Source organism: Diadema antillarum, unplaced genomic scaffold, assembly GCF_040938485.1.
Source record: "Diadema antillarum isolate AM-2024a unplaced genomic scaffold, OU_Dant_1.0 seq00000446_RagTag, whole genome shotgun sequence".
Taxonomy (NCBI): Eukaryota; Metazoa; Echinodermata; class Echinoidea; order Diadematoida; family Diadematidae; genus Diadema; species Diadema antillarum.
Genome location: NW_027271420.1, coordinates 125,046 through 145,187, shown reverse-complemented (window position 1 = coordinate 145,187; position 20,142 = coordinate 125,046). Strand labels below are relative to the sequence as shown.

At 37.2% G+C, this 20,142-nt stretch overlaps 1 protein-coding gene across 1 annotated transcript; it reads right to left on the bottom strand.

The window, feature by feature from the left end:
• Positions 1–8,070: 8,070 nt before the first annotated feature.
• Positions 8,071–18,925, bottom strand: LOC139732760 (phospholipase B1, membrane-associated-like). Its single transcript, XM_071643605.1, has 12 exons — positions 18,856–18,925; positions 15,661–15,719; positions 15,052–15,119; positions 14,683–14,726; positions 14,025–14,139; positions 13,248–13,443; positions 12,759–12,850; positions 12,250–12,322; positions 11,453–11,557; positions 10,360–10,455; positions 9,495–9,560; positions 8,071–8,169 (listed from the first exon to the last, which is right to left on the bottom strand). Exons 1-12 carry the CDS (start codon positions 18,923–18,925, stop codon positions 8,071–8,073), a joined length of 1,083 nt encoding a protein of 360 aa, XP_071499706.1.
• Positions 18,926–20,142: the final 1,217 nt, after the last annotated feature.

Here is a 20,142-nt window from a genome sequence, read left to right as displayed (position 1 = left end):
CCCCTCCTTTATTTTCAAAGCGAAAAAATAATGGCTCCAAATGGCAGTTTTGGGACTGTAAAATGTCAAAATTTTCAAGCTCGCTCTCTCCGCTCGCTCGCATTTAATTGTTATGCCATTCACCTGATGTTGCTGCCAGTAATTGCCAGCAGTTGGGCCCGGTGCGCCCCCCCCCCCCCCTTAATTTCCAAAGCAAAAAAATATGGCTACAAACGGCAGTTTGGGGACCGATGTAAAATGTCAAAATTTTCAAGCTCGCTCGCTCGCTCGCTCGCATTTAATTGTTATGCAATTCTCCTGATGTTGCTGCCAGTAATTACCGGCAGTTGCGCCCGTTGCGCCCCCACCCCTCCTTTATTTCCAAAGCGAAAAGATATAGCTCCAAATGGCAGTTTTTGGACTGTAAAATGTCAAAATTTCCAAGCTCGCTCTCTTTGCTCGCTCGCATTTAATTATTATGCCATTCACCTGATGTTACTGCCAGTAATTGCCAGCAGTTGCGCCCGGTGCGCCCCCCTTAATTTACAAAGCAAAAAAATATGGCTACAAACGGCAGTTTTTGGACTGTAAAATGTCAAAATTTTCAAGCTCGCTCGCTCCGCTCGCTCCCATACTACCCCCCCCCCCCCCCCCCAAGATGAAATCCTAGCTACCGGCGCGCCGGTGCCCTTTCCCCGCTTGGTTTCCCTCAAAAAACAGTAAAAGTTACAGGGATTGAGAGCTTCCTATATTTCAAATGTCTGTCCAAAAAATCTCGTTAACATTAGTGTCAAAACGCACCCCCCTTGAAAAAAAGCTGGTGACGCCCCTGGAACGCGAGTTGTATAAAGGTGTCGTTTTCTCGAAAAGGTAAAGACGAGATCTTGCAAGATCTCGACTTTTCGCCTTCTCGGGTCCGAGAACTCGAGATGGCGAGATATGACTTTTTTTGTTATAGTTAGATCTCGTCCTCTTAGAAGACGAGAAAACAGGATCTGACATCAGGTCTTCTCTCCTTTTCGGACCCGAGAAGGCTATCACCTTCTCGTCTTTACGGATGCGATAAAAGGTCGAAAAGGCAAGGATTCTCGTCTTCCCTACGGCACTTCAAAGCTTCCGTATGAAATTGATGGCAGAGAATAATGCACACAAGTCAATTCCAATCCCCTTCCCCCCCCCCAACACACACACTCACACAATCATACACACATACAAACATAAATTATCACACCCATATCCCAAAACATAATAGGTTAAAGATAACGAGCAGATTGTGATTGGTGAGTGTATCACAATTTCATGACGATCACCGTTTCGCATGTACAGTATAGTGCACGGCAATGCACCATGATAATAAACTTCTTCTTTTTTTTCACAGGGAATCGAATGGGAAGAGTAATTCTGCTATGATTTTGCAACCAATGGTCGTTGTTGGCCCAAAACAATGGTGCACATTCTGTCGTGCCGTATTCTCTGCTATAAGGGTGTATCAAAAAAAGTTACACTTTTGAAAACATTGTCTAAATTACATTTCAAAATATTTTGAAGATTTTTTCACATTTATGGATGCCCAATAGTCTCATCTATCAAGTGTAATCAACAAAGCAAACTTTTATTCACGCTTGGCTGAACACTGACACTCTTTGTCCAGAGTGTGAAAAATGACTTGCGCCAAATTGAAAGAAGATGGAAAATTCAGTCGGCGGTCCAAATAAGTGCTCCTATATATTCAAACAGGTTGCTTTTTTTTTTGCTGAAAGCTTTGATTATGTTATGATAGTCTGAGATTTTTTGTCAGTTTTATTGTAATTTTAATGATTTCATTTCTAAATCAACTGGTGAGAATTAGAGTGTGTAATTACTTCAAGATCTTTAAAGCACAGTTTTCACAATACACGGACACATCAATACCATATGCCAGTTATTCATTCATGTGGTAATGGTACCAAATTCATCAACATTCAAATCATTAATCCTATTAATCAATCAATAATTGACCAATCAATCAACCAATCAATCAATCAATCGACCCATCAATACACCAACCGATATAACAGTTAGTTAGTCATTGAGTCGTTCAATTAGTGAATCAACTCAATAATCAATTAATCACTTTTCAATCATTGAAATAATTAATCGGATGATTGAATGAATAAATCAACAAATAAATCAGTTATTCAAACATTGATTAACCTTTAAGCCACGGGGGGGGGGGGAGGTGATGTTCCCTATGTCGATCTGCTACTTTTGATAAAACATTTTACATACAATAATGTGACCGACTGATTGTTTGATTGATTGATTGAATTAATGATTGATTGATGGATGGATGGATTGATGATTGATTGATTGATTGAATAAGTGATTAATTGATTGATTGATTGAATGCTTGATTGATTGTATTGATTGGATTGATTGTATATTGAACAATCTGAGGATGCATTAATTTTGTACTTTCTTCTTGACTGAGTGACTGGCATGTGGGTTCGATATGTCTGTACATGATTTGTGATAACCGTGCTTAAAAGATCTTGATGTTGTTAATCAACCTTCCGTAACACAATGGAATCATTTAAAACATGACAGAAAATTGCCAGAAAATTCCTAAACTATCATAACATAATCAAAACTGTGAGCAAAAGAGCAATTTGTTGAGAACACCTATTTGGGCTTCTGGCTGAATTTCCCATCTTCTTTCAATTTGGCGCAAGTCATTTTTCACACTCTGGACAAAGAGCGTCAGTGTTCAGCCAAGCGTGAACAAAAATTTGTTTTGTTGATTGCTCTTGATAGATTAGACTATTGGGCATCCACTAATATGAAAAAATCTTCCAAATATTTTGAAATGGAATTTAGACAATTTTTTTAAAAGTGTAACATTTTTTTGATACACCCTGTATTATCTTTACACAACCACACACGAAAAAACTAGCCGGAGATGCAGCTTTCTCTTCTTGTGCTCCTAGGCTGTGGAATAAGCTCCCTCCTCTTCTCAAATCTTCACCCACACTCGATCATTTCAAACAAAACTTGAAGACTTATTTATTTTGATGTCCCTCTATGTGCACTGGACTTATACTGTCACTGCCTGGTATTTTGTATATATTTCATCTCCTATGGCGACCAGGGATGACATGTCATAGCGCTTTGCATCCAGTGGAAAAGGCGCTCTATAAATGTCTACTATTATTATAATGTTTGTCTAACGGGTGTTGTGTTCGTGCGAATTTGCGTGTGCGTGAGAGTTTATATAACTTACAGCTTTGATCGTCTCATTTTTTATTTATTTATTTTTCTTTTTTTTTTTTTTTGCTGTCTTGATTTTGCCGTATCTGCGAGTTATTGCCACATCGTTGTCTTTTTTCCTCTTCATTGCTTCTAACACTTCCACATCACTTTCACATTATGATTAGGATGTACGAGAAAAAAAAAATGGCAATCTACACGCCAGCCAGAGTTATTCATGAGTGAATAAAACCTGAAACATGAGGGCTGAAGGCGTAGGGGCGGGTGGGGTGCATGTTGGCGTGTGTGGGTGTGTTTGTGGTGTGTGTGTGTGTGTGTGTGTGTTCTTGCAAAAGGCTTCGATTTTTTTTTTCTTTCGAGAAAAAAGTAATGGAATAAGCCCATTTGCTTTGAACAAACAATCATGTCCCCGTTTGGCGGGCATTTCGCGAGAATATAATGTGTGTTAAAAAACGGATCTCGTTTCTTTGGTTAAAGAAAGAATCACAATGTAAGATTGACATTACATTGTATTTTGCACAATCTTTGTGTATACTGCATTTTGTCTTTGTATAACGTAAGATAATGCAGTTTGTCTTAAATGTGTTGGTTTTGTTTCTATGACCGTGAATTTTGTGATATGAAAATGAACGAAATTCGAACAAAGAATTATTAAGAAAATCTCCATACATCACAGTTTAGCTTTGTCTTATCCATCTATTGATTTATCTCTTCATTTCTCTCGAAGTAGGCACCCTTAAAATGCATGGTAGAGAGTTTGATTGATGCCGAAGGCTTTTCCATTCTCATGGTACGATTACAAGGAAGAAGCGTCCAGTACCTTATACGTTTGTGGTTGATTCATGAGTTTTGCGTTCGTGACTGTAGTATCTTCGGTTTTGCTGGGATATATCGGATAAGAAAATGCTATAGTTTCACGGACTAGAATTCGTTTGTGCACAGAATATCATTCTAGTCGTATTAGTTGGTGCATCTTTTTAAAGGGTTGCACTGACATGGTATATTAGGCCATAGGCCACGAGGTTAATGAATACTTGTCCCATGAGCGTAAACTTTTTCCCCTCTTGACTGAGAGTACATGTATTTGTTAGTTGATGTGGTAAAACTAAAATCCTTCAGTGAATAAATTCTTTACAAAACAAATCTATCAATCAGTGTTTTGTGCAGAGGAAACAGAGGAGACACAATTTATTTCTTTAGACTTTAATGTCTGAAGAAATAAATCAACATGATGGAAGAACGCCACATTTTAGAGTTCTCCTCAGAGACTGAATTCTCTAAAAGATCTGCTCAGATTTCCTTAAGATACGAAGTGGATGATTGCCATCTATCACATGGAATTCAGATGCAATGCTTTTGACGACAAATATGTCTACAATTATTATGTAACTTACTCGAAACCCCTTCCCCCATCATAATTCTTAGAGTGAGAGAATTCTCTCAATGCCAATGTTTACAAGCGATATGGAGCAAGATGACATTAATAGGCACTATATTGAAATTGACCTTTCACTCGAGATGAAAAAGTGCGTCCTATCACGTACTGTCATACATCGTTCATTCCAATTTACGTGGAATCGGCTGTCCATCGATACGTGCATGTCTTCAAAGGGCAGTCATGCGATCATGATGGGTGGTAGATCATTTTAATGACTGTGCTTGAGCTGTTATTGCACGTGGCACACGTGATCTAACGCCCCTTTCTTTCCTCCGTTGTGACGTCTACTTCTTGGTGCCCTATGACTCCTTAAGCAATAGCTCACAATTATCATAAACATCTTTTGACATTCATGTTTCCTCTCTCGGTACAAATTGACACACATAAAGTTTTGTGAAGAAATACGGCTCAGAACTGAAAGTTTGTTTGGGAAACACTTCGGAAAAGCACATAACAGTTGACGATTTCGCAATTATTACCTGGACACACTACTGAGCACCGTGCACGTAGACATCGCTTCATAGATTTCGGCAACATTCCTCATAGACCCCATTGTATAATCATTACTATATCTGGTCAATTGTTAACTTTTAATGACAAGATTGTTAAACATTCTATTGCACAATGGTGAGCATAAAATTAGATTTAAAAATGATTCTCAGGTTGCTTACAAGCGGGTGTATTTATGGGGGTTGCAGTACGTTTTCTCCTCACCATCAGGGCGCATGCATGACGAACTTTTGACGAATGTATCCTTACATTCTAAAAGATCGTTCTCATAATCAGTCTCAGTTGAACGCTTTGATCACTGAATACATGGTAAAATACTATCAGTAAACGTATACAGGGGCGGACCCAGGGAGAACCGCAACCGGCGCACGCCCCCCCCCCCTATTTTTTGTTGAAACAAAAGAAATAAAAAGAAAAAAATGGGGGGAGGGGTGCGTGCGCCCCCCTTTAATTTTGTAAACGCGCCCCCTCTTTACGGAATTCCTGGATCCGCCCCTGGTATACCACTCGATCGCTAAAGACATGATTCTTCCAGGTCGTTGACATAGAACTGGATTTTTCACACCTATACATAATACAGTCATGTTTTCGAGAACATTAGATATAGCCCCGGTTATAGATGACGCTGTGGAGGAAAAAAAAACCGAAACAAAATTTTGTGGCTCTTCTAAAGTAGGCCTATCACACGTCTCTCATCCATCTTCTACATATAATGTTATACATTTATCCTTCGATTTCGTAGCGAAAAAAAAATATATTTGGTTTATGTTCATTTCAGTTTTGTGTACAAATTTGATAAAATACATCTGTAGTTTTGCACAATGTTCATTTAGGTTTAGATAGTCATTGAGCGAACATCACGGTTAGTAACAATTCATATGAATCAATACCAGTCACTGACCACATGACAGCATGCAAAAGCTTTCGCCTTTTTCTTTCATTTTCGTCAAAGTTTCATTCAAAATGTCTTGTGTTGATTCATAAGCTGTATAACTTATTGTTGTATACGGGCGTACGGGCGTACATCCCCACAGAGTAAACGTATTGCACGCAAAAAGCAATACATTGACTACTAATTATGATATAGGTACGTGTATTCATTGCACTCCAAGCAAGCAGAGTATGTGAGGATCCACTTCCAGACTTGGACTTCTGGTGCCACTTCCGAGTTTCATCAGCCACCAAGCAAAAAAGGAAGAAAAAAAAAGCCTTCCCGCGCTCACACTTCAAGGTTTCTATCTACATGATGTATTTCTTTCTATAGAGCCACTTACGCACTTCCAGGTAAGTGGTGACGCCTTATGTACTCCTCTGTATGGTGCGATAGACGCGAGCGCCTCCTCCTCCCCCCAGTTCCGCCGGCCCATTAATGTATACATAAGGATGACAATACAGTAATGTGCAATCAAGGTGGACTCGAAATATTCACAGGAATTGTAAAATATAAGGCACGAAAGTTTATTTCACACTTGACTCATGAAACGTTCGGGTATATGCTACGTACGAGACTGATTGCAATGACGATGTGAAATGGGAACAAAATATTTACATGACATCAAAATTAAAACAAAAACGGATGAAAATGGAATGCATGTATTGTGAAGACGTGATAATCATGTCGATGAATTCACGATTGTCGACATAGATTACAAAATTGTCACATTGCATAATTGATATGACTTTTGAAACCTTATAGACTTTTGAACAACTCACATGGGTGAGTTAAAATGCTATTGGCCAATGTTATTATAATACACTTAACCATGTAATGAGATATTTACAATACATGCTAGATAACTAAACATGATATAATAATTATCAATTTATAAGGAATATACTCATGTTCGATTCATAATTTAAGATATCACCGCTTTTTAGAAATATAAATTCTGCATCTCCTACATGTATTACCACAAATAATCATTACCAATTACATTATTACCATGAAGTCTATCATTTCAGTTGTAAGTATCAATCATTTACTACGTATACATAATGCTTGTATTATGTTAAAGCAGGGAAGTGAGTTCACCTCCCTGGTTAAAGCTCCATAAAGTGCGGAACATAAAGAGTTCCAATAGTTCTGATTACACAGCAGGCAAACACACATGTCATGGCACAAAAGGTGTATACATTACAAAAATAGATTTGTGCGTGTAAGTGAACATGTACATTATTACATAAATAGAGACAGACATTAATATAATATACATATGAATCTCCAACATAAAAGAGGTACAATGTATATTGATCATAACACTGATGTTAAAAACCGATGAAGATGCACAATAATTCGAAATAAAAGTGAGTTTAATCGCGTAAACACACGCACAAACACATACATTGTATATCGTATAAATGTTATATATATATAAATATATAACAAAGCTGCAACAAAGTTCATGCTGTATTCACCAACGGTTTATTTCTTCACACAAATTTTCGAGCGTCTCGTGGACTACCTTATCAACATAAATATATATATACATGCACATACAAACACACACACACGAATATGCCTCTTCATATAAAACTCTCTCTGTGTCATTACATATATACAGTGACATCACATAGAGAGTTTTATAATGAAGAGGCATATTCGTGTGTGTGTGTGTGTGTGTGTGTTTGTGTTTGTATGTGTGTGTGTGTGTGAATACAGAATAACCCATGCAACACTTTGCTGCAATGCATCAAACACAATATACGAGCATCTATAGAATATATTGCACATGTGTATATACATGTGTGTGTGTGTACTATAATAGATAGCAAGATAGAGAGAGAGGACATAAAATGATATTGAAGCCTCACAAGGCTTAATATCGAAAAGTGAGTTAAGACTCCATACATCCAGATACGTGTATCTGCATTCCTGTTGGTACATGTATATCTGCCTGCTATGGTGAAAAAATACGGTTCTCTCTGGAGGCTGTGATGTTGCGGCTGGCCAGAAATCCCTCTCGACTGTTCACGTTTGTGTAGAGGTACGGGAATTCCTATTGACAATGAGGATTGTAGCATCAAGGAAATGAAATTATAGTAATGATAATGATAATATTGAAGGTTTATACAGACGCAATCATGTCCGTCACGTTGTGGCACATGCTAGTTCAAACAACCCCTTAACTTCCTGAACCTGACCGCTAAATTATTACACAGCGCACTGTATAGTTATAAAGAAATCTTCGGTAGTTTTCTTTCCTTTAAAAGAAAATTTCGACACAACCGAGCAAAATACAGTATGTGACGAAAGAACGCAAACTACGTGTATTATGTTGTTTATTGAATACTCGTAAGCAGGAAAGCTATGATAAATGGAACGCCGTCTCATTAATTTCGTTTGAGTATAAAGTTGTTCACACTTTCATGCCTACTTTTGAAAACACATGTATAAAATGTGATGGTTAAGGATCTGGTGACAGTTCTTTGCTCGAAAGGTTTGTCAAACCCAAGTCTCCTAATTCTGAATGTTTGCCATTCCCAGGATTCATTACTAAGAAGTTTTGTTCATCCGAAAATGTTTTTGGTAAGTGATCCGCATTTCATCGTAACACATCACATTTCATCTGTTTTCCTTTGCCAATGCCTCTAGGAAAAGACTTCGTTATAACGAAATTTTCGCTGCTAATACCTGTTCGTTATAAGCAAATTTTGTATACCCGGTAATAGATATGAATAACGATAATTTTGGGACTTGAAGTTTTACTTCATTATAACGAAATTTCGTCATAACCCTGTTCGTTGTAATGGGAGTGCGCTGTAAGTCAATTCAATCGGCGAAGTATGCTTCATACAATGAAGATAAACTACATGTACAATATAAAAAGAAACCCAAGTAAAGCTAAAGAATTATGTCGACGAAATTTGTTTTGAAGTTGGCCTTTAACTTTTTATTTCATCTCCGAGAAGGGTGTTTCTATTCGAACATTGAGAATGGTCGTCGCTCAAAATGAACGAGTATAATCACAAAATTAGTCTTATAAAATATATTCCGGCAACGAACAGTATAGTGTGAATCCATTCTTAAAACCAACAGGTGCGGTATATACTCCAAACCTCTTGATATAATATCACCTCACACAATGTATACCATATATTTATTGACTATATGACGTTACTATTATGCTGCGAGTTATCAACAAATGCAAGAAGACATGGATCATTATACCACACTGAAGCGGATGAGTTACATCGCCGAAACTTAGCAACAACTATATAAGGCCAGATAACAATAAACTAGAAGTAAATACGGGCGAATCAAACAATGATGTAAAATGAACAATGCAGATGAATAAAAAAAAAGGAAGAAAAATCTGCTTACGGTAGAGGGACAATCCAGCTCTTCTCCGGGGATGTAGGCAGTTGATTTAGATCCCACGGGCTGAAACTGGAGAGATGGATAGCAACATGAAATCGTTGTATCGTTTATGAAATAGAATTCACTAAACATTTCCGCTAACGACAAGAAAAAAAAAAAGGTTCTCATGAATGAGAACTTCAAACATTATTGCTCTGAATAAAGTGTGCGTCATATCAATCGTATCACGTACAAAATGACCAATAAAAACGGGGTGAATATCATAATATCCTTTAAAATATGGATGTCGGAAAGCAGTTAGCAAACATTTTCTGCCTGACGTTTTCTCATATATCTTATACTTATATTATTGTCATCAGGAAAGTACACACTGTTCATACAAAGCAATACCACAATAAGTTCAAAATACAGGGGAGTTTATTGAAAGCAAGCTTTGCTGTAAGCATCACCCTCTGGAAAACAAAATTGAAAAGTTATATCGCCCAGGGTCTACGGTTGAAATTTGAAACGGACCCGATCACTCAAACACTGCTTAAAGAGGAAATCCACCCCAAAATTAGATATTTAAGTATAAAAGAAAGATAAAAAGAAATCCATATAACAGAAATTAAGTTGCATGTAGTGTAAATGTCCATCTGCTTGAGTCCACTTGAGATTCCACAATGTTATTTTGAATGAAGATGTAATATATATATCAATGCACAGTAAATTGACCGATAAAATAATTTCTCTATTTGATATTTTAAAGTGGTATATAAGGATGTTGTTGTCCATCGGAAATGTACACATCTCTTGCCGACTACGAGGCGTCACTTGTAATGGATTAAAAAAATGGAAATATTGTATTTGAATCGTAATGTATGCCCACTAGTGTATTCCAGTTGGCTGTGGCTTGAGCTGCTTGTCCCATTTGGCTGAAGTGGAAACAGTCCGGAGAGAAATATGTCCTGTCCGGGCTCCCATCCTGTCAAACAGCAGAAAAAGAGATCAGGTAGAAAGAAATAAAAGTAATGTCATAAAATATACGCCAAGAAATCAAAGAATCCGAGGCTGTCGTTAGTGACTATTCGAACATTTTTTAAAGAAATGTCAATGTTATGAGCTCAATATTTCTCTTTTCTTCTTCCTTTTTTTTTTGCGTTGTTGATGAGAGAGTCGACCAATTATTAGATTTAAAGATGTTGCTTTCGTTCTTGATATACAATGTAATTGCAGGCAACAATCTGCCATCTGATAAGATAAAGATGGCCAATCCGGCAGAATTGGGGGAAAAATCAGGCACAGGCTATACAGACACCTATATGGCAAACGGTACACTGGCACAAAGCCAGACGCTCGCCATACACCAATGTTTCGCTTCATGTAAACATGTCACGAGAGAATGTTGATGCCAACTACACACGGTGGTATTGAGAACGAACAGAACAGCGAGGAAGAGGGAAAGGGTGGGAAGTATAGGGGGGAAAAATCACCGAGTTCCCGTTACGATTTGTGCGTCTTTGAAGGGCAATGAGGCTATTCAAACATAAATGAAACGCACACTAATCCAAAAGTCATGATCAGCATCAATCAGCTGGTGATCCCCGTCACCACTCTCTGTATAATGATTGAAGATGGTTAAAGAAGAAACTTTTGTTAATTTCATTTTCTAATATCTTAGGACCAAAATAAAACTAAAGAAATATAACAGGTCCTAAATGCAGTGATCTGTGTACAGATAACGCATAAACATATTGCGTTTTCATTTTTCATTTTTTGTAGAACTACTATTCCGACCATCTGGGAAAAGAATTCTGTACACATATGATACGATTACGTCTGTATAGCCCTCATTACAACAGTGATATCTGACTGGTGTTGGCTGAATGTAGTTAAACGAGTGTGTTTTGCTGGAAGCAGGTGACAAGACACATATAGCAAGTCAACATGTCGTCGGGTTTTAACCGACGATGTTTCCTCACGGGCAGCTGGGGCAGTTTGGAATCTTCAAAGAACGGCTGGTACACGACCGCGAAATCGTCTTTGTCGTCGAATTTCCCGCTCTCGACACTCTTCCGTAACACGCTCTAGACAAGATGCAAGATATCAGAAAGCATGAAAATTTACGTTAATTTAACAGTGTTGACAGGGTTTGATGCAAGAGGTATAATGCAACTAGTCATAGCAATCGCGGTTAATATTATGCTTTATTTCGCGGCACGTCGTAGTGAAGAAGTGCTCACAAGAAATCAAACTTTTCCAATCCCTCCACCTCCTCCTTCCCCAACAAAGAGGTCAACACCGAATCTCGTACTGTAGAGAACCTTGTAGTCAGTACAAATTTCGACAATCAGAAGCCCACTGGTCATCCAGTTATGAAGAATGTGAATCGTCTTGATTTTACTGTAATTAATAACAAAATTACCATCCTATGACCTGAAAAAACGCGAGATGGAAAGTTACTGCCAGCTTTTAGAATTTACGGCTTACGTAATTTATTGATATGGCCCATGATATAGATTATTGTCTGACATTAAAAGTTTTCTAATTACTGTTTTTACAATATTTCTTTTCAAAACCAAGACGACATATTGACACGGCTGGGCAGTAACTTGTCACTTACAAATCGAATTTCAATCTCCTTGTAATCATGTGTTTTTTATTTTGTTTGTTTGTTTGTTTACATTTCAATTCCCACGCTCTGGGTTCCGTTTGACTGTCACATGATGCATTATACGATCTTACTGCGCTATTTTATGAACGTTGCCACAAAATATACCTGATACTCTCTAGCCATCATGCGGAGACGCTCCCGAGGAATTTTACCGCCCACAACACAGGGACATAAAAACCTGCAATGGTGTAGGTTAAAAGGAGAACATACAGATATGCAATATTAAATAATTAAAACACAACTCAAGTACAGATGTATGAAAACAATAGCATGGACATGGCGTCTGATGTTTCAAATTGCGACTTCATACGAATTACCTTCTTTGACAGATTCATGTGTTACTAATACACTACATTGTATCCAGAAATCAAGTGAATTAAAATTTAATGCTTACAAGAACGGAATTGCACGATTGGACAGTCTTCAGTGTCTCGTTTTGTTTTGCTTGCAGCCCAGTATCGTTCAATCATATAACTGCTTCAGATCCCATATCCATGCAAAAGAGAAAACTAATACAGTGTATCATCACCGTAATCTTGTGATTGAAAGAGCGGAAGGTCAATGTTCATTGGCCCATTGATATTCAAATACAAAATTGTAGGAGCAATACTCACGGGATTTCTGCGTCACATGAGAGAGGTCCAAAATTTTGGGCAATTAGCTGCACTTGCATAATGCCTAAAACATTCACGAAAGTACGGGGACTCTGAAAGTATACAAAAGTAAAGGATGCGATTGAGAAACAATGTAATGGTAGTTTGAATACGATAACTCTGTCGTAAAGGGGACTAATATTATTGCGCATCAACATTGATGGTGTAAAAACATTTTAATCTATGATTTCAAATGAAAGGAGGAAGGAAATTGATATACATTTGGCGATTTCGTAATCATCACGATTATTTATCATCTTGATTTAGAAATATCGCTTCATCGATTTATTCTAAAATCTGAATGGTTGATCTTATTTCGATTTATATCATCGTCCTATCGATTTCACTTGACAAAGAGTTTGTAAGCGGGTTTGCTATCGACCAACTGCTTTGAAGTTACTATGGCAACACACTCCATGTCCCCTAGCATCATGGGGGTGGGTTCATTACCTCATCATGGAGATATGTCAGCGCCTCCTCGATGTACGCGATGTAGTCCTCGGGTGACATCCAGACGTCCAGGCAGCTGTCGCACAGGTCGTTCCCACCGATGAACAGCGTGACGAATTTCCAGTCGTTGTCGAAGTCGATTGCCGGGTCATTCTTAATCTTTTTCACAAGCGTTTTAGCCTGGTCTAGCATATCTCTGCAAGAATACCCAAATGTAACATCAAAACACTAATGACAGCAATAATACTGACAATGATGGCAATTGAAATAACATCATCGACAGCAAAGGAAACAAATAACAGCTAATGCAACTGTATAATATAAAAACTTAAATGGTAAATCAACCGTTTAAATGTTGTCACTCCTCTACATGTTAAATTTTGCACTTAAAATTTTGAACTACATTTCAGAAATGGTGAATTGAACATTTTGAGTGTAAAATTTAACATTTACAAAAAGGTTTGAGGAGTGACAACATCTAAAATGTTGATTTACCTTTTCATTCTTAGAGTGTTATACAATAATGATAATGACGGTGCTGACAGTCGCAGTCGCAGCTGCAATGTATAGGCCTACATGTATTCCTTGCAGGGATACGTCGTGCGATGGATGAACCTGATAATTACACAAACACAATAATGATAATATTCCATAATCTATATATCACTATCTTTTTAAATTATCACAAAAATCACTACGCCCCAGGTGCTATAACCCCTTCACTTTGCGCCAATCCCAGGGGCAGCCGTCGAGAAGAGTGTGGAGATGGAAACTCACTCAGCGTACGATCCACTGATGGCGACATTCAGTTTTTTGCTGGTCGGACTCGTGAATACGATAGCTTTACCGGTAGAGAATCCGTAGAGTCCAGGATTATATTTACGGAAGATATCTATGATGTGACAAAAATGTTTGACGAAAGTTTGACGAAATCAGAATAATGGAATTCGTTAAGGAAAAAGTATATGTTCTGGTTTACTACTTTCAAAATTGGTAAATAATGCAACTAATAATGTTATGCTATGAACAGGAAATACCAAGTCAAGGTTTACTGTACCAGTGACTTGCCCAGGATATTGGGGGAGCGTAGGGGAGGGGTCAAGATGGGAGATTAGCCGAAAGCTGATGAACAACACGTAAGTTGCAGGGACCAAAATCTTCTAATCGTGAAAAAAAAGGGCGCGAATCTAGAATGTGAAAATCGCCGATTGAATGGCTGATTATGAGCATACTGGGAGAAGACTGTCTATACTTATGACCTTTATGCATTGCAATTTGTGCAGTTGCTTCGTGCATGAATCAACAATTAAAAACGTAAAAAGTTGTGTTATTGATACATATGACCTTTTCGCTGTAATGGGTTGTCTACACATCGGTTCGAGAACTGGTATAATACATAAAGCACCAGGAGTCTGCGAAGCTAAGTATCACTCACTTGGAAGGGTCAGCACACTTTTCAGCGTTCTGTCTCCACCGGCACTAAACAGAGGAAAAACAACCAAAATTATTAGTATTTCTTGTTCACATTTTCGGTTTTGTTGATGGAATCTTGAAATCAGTCCCACAGCTTTCAGTATAATAATATTAGGAGGTAACGACATTAAGATGAACTTTAACTTCTGAGCATAATTAGAAGAACGTGACGAAAAATATCTTCAACGCCCAGATCACAACGATTAGTTAGTTATATACATCAGAAGTGCATGTCTAATAATTGGTGTGTTTTCTTCCCCGTATCAATGAACTATATACAGGAAGGGTTACTCTCCCTAACTTTCCACTGACGAGGAGAGAATTTTCCTACCTGGCCGAGAGACCGGGGTATTCAAACATGACGGGAAAGAAACGAGAGGCTCCTGCTGCATACGCCGCCTGAATAACAAACAAACAAACAATCAATCAAACAATACTCATTGTTAATGTTTATGTTCATTGCAAACATAATCACTGTAGTAGAGTAAGCATGGAAGATAACAACAACTAAAGAACAGATAACTGGAATCCCTTTAAATTCTACAGATGGTTCTGGCAAATAAGTCCTTCTCATAAACTTTTCAATACAGTGTAAAGCTTGCCTCTTTCTGTTTCAAGCAATTGAAAATTACGTATTAACTTATACATGTATAGACAAATTCGACTTCCATGCATAAGATATCATTGCACATGACTTTCTGAAGATAAAATTACGTATAGATAATTGCATATTTTATATTCATACAATGCTTGTCTATACATATCCCTGAAGTGAGTTAAAAAAATCAAAAAATTACTAAGCTGCTTCAATATAAAAACCAGCGATTTTGTCTATTTCTTAATGGTACTATACAGAGATAATTGAACAGATTTGGACAATGTTTTACAATGGGAAAATACAATATAAATATTACAAAATCACAATTTTCACTAAACTTACTGTCAATGAGTCACCCAAAGCCCCAATAACGTTGATGTCTCCAGGTCGAAGTAAGTGAACTATACAGAAAAGAAATTGAAAGTCAAACATTGAATTGTAAAGTAATGTGCTATATACTGTACACATTTAACTTTGCCTCTGTGAATTCATGTAAAAACTCCGAGTTATAGGTAAGACTATGATAGAAAATTGACGTCAGTGCCAAGATGGGTGAAGGTTGCACTTTTCGAACATCTATACGCAACAACAATTCACTCAATTACAATAGATAATGGCGCACAGGTTGGAAATTGATAAATAGAAAATCCATCTAAATAAACATTTTGAGTCATTATTATTATCATTATTTATTCGGCTTTCTATCAAAAATATCATATTACATTTTTTTATTTTTTCGAAATCAGAACATACACGGGAGTGGTAAGGGTGCACCAGGTTGGGCAGCCCGGGTCTGGAATGAGCCAACTAAATGACTTGGGCCCTCGGGCCATCCTCTCCATCCCACCTGGTACACCCAAAACAGTCAGTTTACAATATAAAAGATACAAATTTCATTAAGAGGCATACATAAAACAATAACAAAACAACTGTTTCTTTGTAAATGTAAATTAAGATATGTGTAACTACCAATCTTTCTTATTCCATTTCAAATATCAGAGGTCATTTTCTACATAAAAAACTAGCAAAAAATACATTAATAACAAATTGTATATATGAACGTCAGCTCGTAAGTGGCTACCGATATCAAAACCTGACTGACTTAGAAATACATTCAGTTAATGCACAATGTATAAATTTGAAGTTTCCATGTAACCCATATTCCCTTACAGCATTTCATTTTAACTTCATTATATTTAGACAATTAACAAAGCAGAACTGCAAAAGAGAGAGAGAGAGAGAGAAAGAGAGAGAGAGAAACAAAAAATAAATTCATTCATAAATAACTAAAACTATCACTCAACGTGACTAACACCCCCACCCAACACCCAGGGAGCCAGCTCAACCAGCAATGATTACCTGCATACTTTCTATTGGGGAAAAGACAAAAAGTAAAAAATAAATAGATAAATAAATAAAAAACTACCATGGCAATGTACCGCTCAACTTTGAACAAATGCACGCTCTGCTCACTAACATTAGGTTTTCCCACTCATTTTCAAACTTTTTTCATTCAATTTCACAAATGTTTACTTCATTTTCGTCGCGGGATGTCGGGAATAGGCCAATCTTACTTTCAAATTCGTCTTTCGTCGTTCATTTTCAAATAAAGGCCATACAATTTAGTCATTTGGCATACATTTTCGTCATTTACAGTTCAAATTCGTCAGTCTCACTCGCAGCACTCAAAACAGCAGGATCGATTTCGTCTTTTGTCAATCATTTTCGTTAAATTTTCATTCATATTCGTCTCATATCTCTATCCGGTGTGATTTCCCAGTCATTCATGTATTTTTTTCTGTAACCGTTCACATTTTACATTCAGGAGTTAACATACACACAAGTCCCCCCCCCCCACACACACACACAGAGAACCACATATACAGACACACACACAAGCAATCCGAGCACACACTGATACAAACAGACGTACCGTCTCGCATACGAAAACACTGACAAACGATTTCTAGGCAAACATGATTAAAGACAAAATTTTAAGTGTAGAATTGTAGCCTGTTTTACGTCAAAGAATGGATAACATAATTATGTTTGATGCTTTCCAATACAATTTACGAGAGAAAGTAAAAATATGTCGGCTTAAAGTTGATTCACCCTCAAAATAAAGAATCGACAACACCTGGCTAATTTGAATGAAAAATTCATGAAATTGTGTGAACAAAAACGAATTTGATCTTCACTTTCGGCGATCCGTCAGCGGGAGGGATGAATTTGAATGACAATTGACGATTTTGAATGTTATGTCTTCGAAAATGTTTGACGAAAAACGAATTACAATGATAATTGAAGAAATTGAAGTTAGGATTTGCATTCCACGTGCTTCTCGGGACGAAATTGAATAATAAATCTTTGAAATTGAATGACAAAAGTGCGAAAATGGATGGGAAAACCTATAGTCACAATGTGCCATATCTCAAAATCAAGTGCTCATAACCCGAGTAAGGCATAGGAATAAACAATTTCTATTATATTTCTTGACCAATTTCCACCTTGCGTGAGAGTCTTGCGGACAGGGGCAACGAGAGCAAGTGTTCAAATCCTGCCCTAGGAGTATTCACATTGGACTGCAGACGTGTATGTATACTCTTTGATGTTGAAACCACTTATGACCCTTTAATTCGAGGGTAAAAAGCTGTGTACAAATAATGGCATTGTAAGGACCTCTGTGAGAACAGTGATTACATGGATGAAAAGGCTGCCTTGCATGGGTGAAAGTAAAACCGTAAGTATCAACTTCAAAACAAACCAATACAAAATACTACCGAAAATATTGTCAAACGAACCATAGACATCATAAGGACACATAAGAAGTACGCAGTGACAATCAATACATCCTCGTACAAACAGGCCATCTGTCGTCTTGATACATATGACAATAAAATACCCGATGGCATGGGTCCAAGAAAGCGTTCTTCGTTATTTTGAAAGTGAAGTAATGTTCGTTAATCCGAAAATGAAATACTAGTAAACGGTTCATAATTTCAAAATCTCGTCAGTAGGCCTACGCACTTTTTTTTTTCTTGGCTTCATTTTCGGATTCATGAACCTCCGAAATAACGAACCTTATTTAATTTTCGGATTAACGAAACTTGTGACTATAGAACCTTGTATTTCATCTTCGGATATCGAAACTTAGGAATGACGCCACATGAATGTTCGCATTACCGAACCCTATTTCATTTTCAGATTAACGAATATCTAGGTATACGAAATTTGTGTGTTTGGAAATAACAGATCTTCGGAATAGCGATCCTATCCCCTTTCGGATGAACGAACCTTCGGAATAGGGAACATCATCCCTTGATGCAACCGAATTACTTATATCCATTTAAACTCATGTAAAGCCGTTTGATGGAGAGATAAGTCTGACTTCACTTCAGTCCGCCTTATACGGGACACCTTGGTGATAGGATCAGTCACCACCATTTTTTCTTTTTTGCTTTGTTTGGTTTGTTTGTTTTGTTTGTGTGTCTTTTGTGTGTGGAGGTGGTGCTCATTTCATGAGATGTATTTATTTACCTGACTTTGGCACAGTTGGCGAGACTGAGGGTGGGCAGTTAAAGTCGGCTCCGACCTGCGTATATAACATAAAGGCATTAGTCGTCATCAAGTACCACAGAGAAATCTACTCTATTCATATTAAAGGGATGGTACAGTATTGGTGGAGATGAGAATTGGGCTTTTAACTTTTTGCGAGATACCAAGAAAACACTTATGATATAACACAAAGGATACCATTTTATGAGGAATTCAAAGTTTATTTGATGAAAATCGGGTTTGGAATCACTGAAACATCCAAAAACAAAGTAAAACAAAGCGATCGTGATAAAGTGTGGGTCCCACACTTCAATAGAATTGCTCTTTTTAGATATCTCGGCCATTTCAAAACCAATTTTCATTAAATAAACATTGAATTCCTTATAGAATTACATGCTCTTTCATATTCCAAAGAGGTTTCTCATTATTTCACACACACAAAAAAATGTTAGAAACCCGAAATTAGGTCTCAACCAAAACCTGATGTACGATCCCTTTAAAGAACAAGCAAGTGTCCTTTTTTCTTAATTCCAATAAACGTTGTCTTTCTTTGTGAAGGAAGGTAGAAGATAATCGAGTTTTGACTTATTGATATGATTATAATCTGCCTTTACATCCATATGTGAATGAATTGCACACTTTATATGTGAATGAATTGCCATCGGCTGTCAAGCATAGTGAATTGTCGCTTTACGCACAGATGATACTTGTTTATTTTGTTCTGCTAGGAAACCTATATGATGAAATTATTAAACAGTTAAATGAGGATCTTGCTTCGGTATCGCACTGGTTATCGGATAACAAACTATTTGTGAATAAGAAGAAGTGCGAACTTATATTTCTTGGTACGCCATCACGCTTAAAGAAAATTGAATCAAATGCCAGGTTAATGAATGTGCTTATTGATGATTGTATAATTCAAAGGAAAAATACGTGTAAATATCTGGGAGTAGTGATAGATGAGAATCTGCATTGGAACGCTCATGTTAATTACCTTCATAAGAAAGTTGCCAAATATATATATCTTCTGAAGGGAGTACGCAATATGATTGATTTCCGTGTTGCGTTGTTATTTTATAGATCTATAATACAGTCACATTTTGACTACTGTAATGTAGTCTGGGGGAATACAGGAAAGCGTAACTGTGATAAATTGCAGGTTCTTCAAAACCGTTCCCTAAGAATTGTTTTGCAGGTTGACTCTATGTTTCCTTCGAACGATTTGTATGACACTTTACATCTTGATTGTTTAAACGTTTGCAGGTCTAA